Raw genomic sequence first — 9,673 nt, forward strand, 5'->3', positions numbered from 1 at the left:
TAAAAGCGCATATGATGAAAAGCGCATATGATTAAAAGCGCAGCGCATATGATTAAAAGCACATATGATGAAAAACGCAGCGCATATGATTAAAAGCGCATATGGTGAAAAGGATATATGATGAAAAGCGCATATGGTGATTAATGAAAAAGCACATATGGTGATTAATGAAAAGCACATATGGTGATTAATGAAAAGCACATATGGTGATTAATGAAAAAGTACATATGATGATTAATGAAAAAGTACATATGGTGATTAATAAAAAGTACATATGGTGATTAATGAAAAGCACATATGGTGATTAATGAAAAAGTACATATGATGATTAATGAAAAAGTACATATGGTGATTAATGAAAAGCACATATGGTGATTAATGAAAAGTATATTGTGAAAAGGAATCACAAATGTTTCTTGAAAGAATTCAAGGTGATATATATGGATCAATACATCCATCATGTGGACCATTTCGATATTTCATGGTTCTAATAGACACATCTAACAGATGGTCTCATATTTGTTTATTATCAAATTGAAATGTGGCATTAGGAAAGTTTTTTGTTTGAATTATTAAATTAAGAGCACATTTCTCGATTACACCATTAAAAGGGTGAGACTTAATAATGTTGGTGAGTCAACATCTCAAGCATTTTATGATTATTATATGTCTAAAGGGATTGTTATTGAACATCCAGTTGCTCATGTGCATAAAAAAATTGGTATAGCTGAATCAATAATTAAAAGCATGCAACTAATAGCTAGACCATTAAAAATGAGTACATAACTCTCAGAATTTATATGAGGACATGCAAATTTACATGATGCGATTTTATTTCACATTCTAAAAAGCGCGACTCATAAATATTCTCCTCTACAACTTGATCTTGGCCAAGAGCCAAATATATGTTGGATATGAAACATATTCAATTATAAGATATATTGAACCCATGACGGGTGATGTTTTTACAGCACATTTTGCTGATTGTCATTATAATGAAAAATTGTTCCCTATATTAGGGGGAGAAATGAAAAATAAAGAAAAAGATGTTTTATGATGTGAACATAAATTAATGTATCATGATCATCGCACAAAAGAATGCGAAAAGAAAGTTCAAAAATAATACATATGCAAGAACTTGAAAATAAATTACCTGATGTATTTACAGATACAAAAAGTAGTGACTAAATCATATATACTAGCAGTAAATGCTTCAGCTAGAATTGAAATTCTAAAAGCTGGCAATAATGTCACTCATGAGTCTTTGCCACGCCAGAAACGTAGGAGACCAATTGGTTCCAAAGATAAAAATCATCGAAAAAGAAAATCAGCTGATAATGAGGTAAAAGAAAGTGTTCAAGAAGAACCACAAATCAATACTCCTTCTGCAGAGTAGATTGATGATGTCAATACGGAAATTGCAATCAATTATGCACATTCAAAAAATATTATGGAACCGAAATGACATGAAAAATATTGATGAGATATTTTCATATAATGTTGCATATGACATCATGAATGATGATGATGATGATCCAGAACTAAAATCTGTCATGAAAAAATAGACATGATTGGGATCATTGGAAAAGAGCAATACGAGCTGAATTTGAATCGCTCAATAAAAGAAAAGTTTTCGGATCTATCGTTCTCACACCTAAAGATGTGAATCATGTGGAGTATAGATGGATTTTTGTGCGAAAAAGAAATGAGAAAAATGAAGTTACAAGGTACAAAGCTAGACTTGTAGCTCAAGGTTTTTCTCAAAGACCAGGAATTGATTATGAGGAAACTTATTCTCCTGTTATGGATGCAATTACTTTTAAATACTTAATCAGCCTGACAGTTTTCTAAAAATTTAGAAATGCATCTCATGGATGTTGTGACTGCTTATCTATATGGATCACTTGATAGTGATATATATATATATATATATATATATATATATATATATATATATATATATATATATATATATATATATATATATATGAAGATACCTGAAGAATTTAAGGTATCAGAAGCAACCAATGCAAAACCCAAAGAAATGTACTCAATCAAGTTACAAAGGTCTTTATATGGGTTGAAACAATCGGGTTGCATGTAGTATAAATGATTAAGTGATTACTTGATAAGCAAAGGGTATACCAATAATCTTATTTGCTCATGTGTTTTCATTAAGAAAACAACATCCGGATATGTGATCATAGCTGTTTATGTTGATGATCTTAACATCATAGGTACAAATAAATAGATCCATGAAGTCATTCAACTTCTAAAGAAAGAATTTGAAATAAAAGATCTCGGAAAAACCAAGCATTGCCTTGGTTTACAAATTGAGCATATGCCTAATGGTTTACTTGTACATCAAACAACATATACTGAAAAGATTTTGAAACGTTTCAATATGGACAAGGCAAAACCATTAAGTATTCCTATGGTTGTTAGATCACTCAATGTTGAAGCTGATCTATTTCGTCGATGTGAAGATCATGAAGATATTCTTGGACCAGAAGTACCATATCTTAGTGCAATTGGAGCTCTTATGTATCTTACAAATTGTACAAGACCTGACATTTCTTTTGCAGTTAATTTGTTGGCAAGGTTCAGCTCTGCTTCTACCAAAAGACACTGGAATGGGATCAAACACATATTTTGATACCTTCGAGGAACTACTGATTTAGGATTATTTTATTCTAACGAATCAAAAAAAGATTTGGTTGGTTATGCAGATGCAGGTTATTTATCTGATCCACATAAAGCTAAATCTCAAAATGGATATTTATTCCTAAATAGAGGTACCACGATATCATGTCGTTCTAAAAAATAAACACTTGTTGCAACATCATCAAATCATGCCGAAGTGATTGCATTACATGAAGCTACTCGGAAATGTTTTTGGTTGAGATCAATGACACAACTCATTACTGATTCTTGTGGACTAGAACGCGATAAAAGTCCAACAACTATCTATGAAGATAATGCAGCTTGCATAGCACAGATGAAAGCAGGGTATATCAAAAGTGACCGAACAAAACAAATACCTCCTAGATTCTTCTCATACACTCAAGATCTCATTAAGGACAACTAGATTGAAATGAGATATGTGCAATCCAGCAAAAACTATGATGATATTTTCATGAAAGCACTTTCAACTGCTATTTTCAAAACACACGTTCATAACATTGGCATGAGACATGTTCAAAAGATGTAACAGCTGAAGCGATGTCTACTTGAGGGAGAGTCAACTCCATGCTGCACTCTTTTTTCTTTAGCTAAAGTTTTTTCCCGCTGGGTTTTCTTTAGCAAGGTTTTTAACGAGGCAGTAACTTATAGTTGATCTTCAATAAAACAAAATTGATATCCAAGGGGGAGTGTTATAATAATAACAATATTATTTATATGTGGATAGTCAATTTTGTACCAATACTTAGTCAATATTGGGTAGCTTTGTTTTTGTATAAATACCCATGTATTGCAAGCTAAAACACTTGCACCATTTCTCACACTTACAAAGTGTTTCTTTCTTTCTCTCCATTATCATCTTTGTTCTTACACTTCATTATTAGTATTCTTAATCAAGAATCAAACCACTAAAGGTAGTTATAAGCCTACTGAATTATAACATAAATCAAACCACTAAAGGTAGTTATAAGCCTACTGAATTATAACAGTTGGGAGTTTTTGTCTGTTTTTGTTTTATCGTTATTTTGTTTTTTGTGTAGTATAATAGTCAATTGGGTTGTTTTAGTTGGTTACAAGATGAACTTGTAATATTTGCGATGTAGTGTTTCTATTCTTTTATTTTATAAAAGTTTGCCGGTATAACCTTTTTTTTTTAACTAACTTTGACCTTAAATACTTTTGTTTATATTATATATTATTCGATAAAATATATATTAATTGATTGGTTTTTGAATATATTTTTAATGATACAATGTTCATCAAATATTATGTAACACATAAAAATAATTTAAAGTTAAAGTTTGAAAGAAAAAACATTTAAAGTAAAAACATCTATTTAGGATGGAGGGAGTATTAATTTTTTATAATGCACGAGAATGTGAAATATTCTTTTGTATGCACTTGCGTTTAGTGAAAAATTCCAGAGTAAATATGGTATTTGATCATGGGAGTTGATATCCGCTAGTAATTTTGATAAACCCATTTATTTTCATACATAACAAAAGATGTACAATATTTTTTTTTTGAAAGACAACAATATTACTAATATGAATAAAGAACATTACATTGTACAAATGAAGGGCATAATTTTATCCCATAACCACGAAATTAAGATAGTAGACAAAAGCTAAAATGAACACGAATAGATATCAGGGATGCAACACAACCCAAAACATCATCAATTGGCCAAGATAAGACCCCGGATTGGTTAACCATGTGTGCCAATCGATTTTGTTTCTTTCAATCTACGTGATACTTATTCAAAAGATATAACTTGAATCTCATTGAGAGCTACCAGAGTATTCCAACAATTTCCTTGAAATACCATATTATTCCCGTTCTTCCGTATTAGATACGCATTGACTCATTCTACCGCTTACATAATCTCGATCTGAAGCTAGACATGACACACGATGAATTGCCCCTTAGGATTTCGTTGATGCTATAACATGAAATTTTACCAAGGTTCCACAATTTATAAACACGACACCATACATCTTGAGCATGCTTGCAAAAAATGAAAATATGATCCACTAATTCCATCGTCACATAATGGACACCTAACACTATTAAACCAATTTCTCTCTTGTCCAATTATATATGTACTGAGAGCCTTGATTTTAATGCTCTCCACACAATAATTTCTAGTTTTTTAGGCACAAGTTTATTTCGAATTGTTTCCTGAGATTGATTGTTAGCGGTCGCCAACAATTGGTCATCAATAATTTTGGAAAGCTTTTTCACCGTAAAGGACCTCTTTAAGTCCAAGCTCCATTTCCAACTATCACGAACCTGTGAGATAAAAAAGATGAAGAATAAGATAATTAGAGCATCAAGCTCACTCAATGTACGACCAGTAGGATTTCTGGTCCACCCCCAATGGAAACAATCAGTAGCAACCATGTCTGAATAATCTCGCCTAACAGCAGCAAAAGCAGAATTGTCTCTAATAGCAGGTACACGAACAACAAGACACAAACAACAGAATGATTTATAGGTACACGAACATCAGTAACATCATAATTTTCTCGGACCAAAGGAGCATGCGCATCAGCAGATACATCAAAGTTGTCAAGAACAGTAGCAGCAGAAGATCCAATACTTGGGTCAGAATTCTCACGGGCAGCAGCAGGAGGAGACACAACAGAAAAGTAATGAAAATTCGTTCTTTAACAACAATATTCTGATTAGATTCTTTCCTAAACAAACAAGGAAATATATTGCGTATCCAATAATTCCTAACACAATGATCATTCCAGAACGACGTGTCTTCACCATTGCCAATTATTCTTGAAAAGGATATCTTGAAAGGAATATGCAAGTCCTCAATGAGATTTCCTGCAAAAATAATGTTATTCCAAACGCTTAAGTCGAAGGGTTAGAAGGCCAATTTTCCGACAATAAGCAACCATTCGAACCATCAGATTAATTTTACCCACAACGAGTTGGTTTCAGTTTTGAACCTCTACCACCATTTGCCTAATAATGCAAGATATTTGCTTCTTAGACTCCGAATGTTAAGCCCCTCGACCCATCAAGAGATATAACACTTTCCCATTTGACCCATGATAATTTGGATCTCGAGCGATCCCCTCCCTAAAAGAACGAATGCCTCACACTCTCAAGAAGTTTTATCACACACGGCGGAGCACGGAAGAGTGAGAAATAATACAAAGGAAGACTACTAAGAACCGACTTGATGTGAACTAATCTTCCACAAACGATAGTTTTTTCTTGAACTTTTTAATTATCGGGTTCCATGCATCTAGTTTATTTCAATACCAATTGGAAGTCCGAGATATATAAAATGAAATTTGCCAACTTGGCATCTCATCTCTCTTGACAACGATTCAATCTCCACACTAGAAGCACCAACACCATACACACAACTTTTGTTGAAATTGACCTTTAGACCCAAATCTAATTCAAAACATTTGAGCATGTTAATAAGGTTGCACGCATTTGATGTACTCCATTCGTCAAAGAAAATGGTATCATCCGCATATTTAAGATGCAAGATTAAAGCTTTTCGTTCCCAACTTCCACGCCTTTAAATAATCCTTTATTTACCACAACTTTTGTCAAAATATTAATACTCACACTCTCTCATATTAATAGTCCCTACTCCCTAGACAAAATATACATATTAATAGTCCCTACTCCCTTTATTCGAACTTTTTTTTTAAATTTTTTTTTTTCAATCACATGTTATTTTCGCACAACATGTTACGCTTTAATTTCAAGCATATTAATGGATAAAGAGATTACAACTCTTCAATATTACATTGTAAATAAGAACAAAATGGGTAAACGGTCATTTTTCTAAATTTCAGAGTATCTACAAATAGCGGGTTTAATAAAAACTTCACGTTATATCACCAACTGTTCCTGATTTTCTTCAACTATTCCGCGATACTACTACGCTTATACGCTATACTATGTATATACTTATATCAAATTTAATCGAAATATTTTTCTGAATATCAAACGTCGACGTTTTAAACGATTTTGTGATGGTTAAACGAAAAAAAAGTTAAAAATCGGTGATAGCAGTAAACTCCACATTCTCGTCACCCTTCCTTTCTCTCTTGAAATATCGTCATATATAACTAGTAGTTTCATTTCACTTTTCAACTACACACTAATTTCCTTCTTCAATTCGCCATGGTTTCTACAGAAGTTGCTCGCACAACAGTCGGCATTATCGGTAATTTTACTTTACATCTCTTCAATTAAATCTTCATGCGCTAGCTTTAATCAATCTTTTCCTAATTTTGATTTCAATGACATGAATGTGATTCACTTATATCATTCTGTTTGTCGATTTCGGTACATATTTGACCTAAATTGCTGTTCGTTTTTCAGGAAATGTGATTGCTTTCATTATGTTCCTTTCTCCTGTGTAAGCTAACTTTATCCGTACAATTAATTCACAACTTTAATTATCTATACATATATGTGTATCTATACTTATGTGTGTGTGTGTGTGCGCGCGTGCCTGTGTGCTGCACTTGATTATAGCAAACAGATATTTTTAGCGTCTTCAACCGTCATGCTATAGGAATTCACACTTCACGAATTCAGTATGTGTTATTGCTAAATGACAAATTTACCCCCTCTCTATTGGAATTCGAATACTTAGGTAAAATGCTAATTTAATTACTTCAGTTGTAGTAAAAGCTAGGGTTAATTCGACCTTACATTTGATGAAGGCGCGAAAGGTGAATTCCAACTACCTAGTTCCCCTTTTAGTCACCTTGTTTTGCATATTTCCTTCCACCTTCAAATGAAATAATACCGTCATATATATACTATTAAAAATAAATATAGTTACTGTAACTCCATTAGTAATAGCTTAATTAGTACTTTGTGAATGTTGTTGTATATAATCCTGACTTGGGCACCCCTCTTGACTTTGACTTGGGCACCCCTCTTGACTTAGTTGGAGAATAACTGGCTGTACTTGTCATTAGAATAGGAATATGTAGGTAGACGCCTTTCGTGCATTACATATCGTTGCCTCTTTTAGGTTAATAAAGTAGGATTTGGCATTTTTGTATTAAAGTAGGATTTGCATTTCTGTCTTTTAATAATGTGATTTCTCTTGTTTTTCATTCGTTAATGTAATCGTCTTTCATTGAAGAAATATAGTCAAATAATTCCCAACTTTGTAGTGCAGTTCATCGTTCCTTTGTAGTTGTTATATGTGTGTGTGTGTTTTGAACCATCACAATCTCATCACCAACAAATATGATCAATCTCTAGATTCCAATAATTTGAAAATTGTCATGATGTCCATTTCTATAGTATGAATTTAGATTATGCTAGTTTATTGGTTTCATCTTATTTTATTGGTTCATTGCAACCTATAATTTCTTGCTAGTTTATAATGCCATTATAATAATAATAGAAAGAACATGATGATCTGACTAGGAAAGTTAAACTAATTTCTATAATATTTGACTAAAAGTCAAAGCTCATATTGGATCAAATTACACGTATATTGCAGGCCAACATTCATAAGAATTGTGAAGAATGGAACAGTGGAGCAATTCTTACCATATCCATACCTAGCCAAATTCATAAACTGTGGGTTATGGGTGTTGTACGGACTACCAATGGTGCACCCACACAGTTTTTTGGTGCTCACAATCAATGGGGCAGGCTTCTTAATAGCCTCTGTATATTTGCTGCTTTTTCTATTATACTCTGACCGGCAACAGAGGCTCAAGGTGATGTCTTATATTCTGGCTGAAATTTTTTCCCTTGGGGTTCTGACTGGTTTGACCTTGACTTATGCTCACACCACTAAGTTCTGGTCAAATCTTGTTGGTTGCTGTGCTACTGTTGCCAATATCATGATGTATGCAGCTCCTTTATGTGTTATGGTATGTATATCTCCCTTACTATACTTTATTTATTAATAATTTCATAATTATAATTAAACTTTATATTTATTTATATAAGAAGTCTTAATGAAGCATCACAAGACAGTAACTGTGACAACATAATGTAGTTGTAACAGCTTTACCTTAGCAAAAGTAGACAACATTTTAGTCATAGATTGTATGGAATTTGAAGTGATCTACTATTTATTGTGAAAGTACAAGTTATGATAAGATAATTTGACCAATAAAGTTTGACAAGATTATGAAAAAAATGGCAATAAAGTACTACATAACTGAGAAGTTTAATCAATGATGAACACACACAATTTGGGAGCAATTACATTTTATTACAACACTTGATTAACTGCTCAACTTATTACGATTGATTATTTACACTAGTCTGAGATTAACAGCTCCTAACCTTCCTAACAGACTTAACAAACTTTTTTCCCTGAAGTTAAATTTATTTTCTACACTCCTTTGACTTCATTTGACCTGCTTTTGACTTGAGTTGACTTTTATAATAAGTTCAGATTTAGAGTTAGAGTTATGGAATTAGAGTTGTTGTTCCTTTGATGTCAAGTTGTTAATACACTGTAAGGACTTTAAATGAGACAGATGTATTTGAGATAAATTGACAGAAGATTTATATACGTATGTGTGTTGTAGAAACAAGTGATTAGTACCAAAAGCGTGGAGTATATGCCCTTTTTACCGTCTCTGTTTTCACTACTCAATGGGATAAGTTGGACTGTGTACGCACTCATTGGCTTTGATATCTACATTGTTGTAAGTCACTGTTTTCCGCCCCCTATTTGACTCGAATTGCAGAATTTGGCCTGTTATATTTTACCTTTTATTATTACTACAACCTTAAACATACTCCATTACATTCAATATTGTAACATCATAGTTATGTGACCATGTGTGTATTTGTTAACAGATACCTAGTGGAATTGGATCACTTTTGGGATTAACCCAGTTGGCACTCTACGCAACCTTTTACAAATCAACAAACCAACAATCGACTGAGAGTAAAGAAGTTGCATAAGTGGGCCTGGCTGAGATGGGGCGATCTGTAAAACACGAATGATACAAAAGAT

At 32.8% G+C, this 9,673-nt stretch overlaps 1 protein-coding gene across 1 annotated transcript; it reads left to right on the plus strand.

Annotated features, from left to right (window-relative positions):
- Positions 1–6,846: 6,846 nt before the first annotated feature.
- Positions 6,847–9,621, plus strand: LOC139902076 (bidirectional sugar transporter SWEET4-like). Its single transcript, XM_071884733.1, has 5 exons — positions 6,847–6,889; positions 7,048–7,084; positions 8,192–8,570; positions 9,240–9,359; positions 9,514–9,621. The coding sequence occupies exons 1-5, from the start codon at positions 6,847–6,849 to the stop codon at positions 9,619–9,621; spliced, it is 687 nt and encodes a 228-aa protein (XP_071740834.1).
- Positions 9,622–9,673: the final 52 nt, after the last annotated feature.

The sequence above is a fragment of the Rutidosis leptorrhynchoides genome, chromosome 3 (assembly GCF_046630445.1).
Source record: "Rutidosis leptorrhynchoides isolate AG116_Rl617_1_P2 chromosome 3, CSIRO_AGI_Rlap_v1, whole genome shotgun sequence".
In the NCBI taxonomy this organism is placed as follows: Eukaryota; Viridiplantae; Streptophyta; class Magnoliopsida; order Asterales; family Asteraceae; genus Rutidosis; species Rutidosis leptorrhynchoides.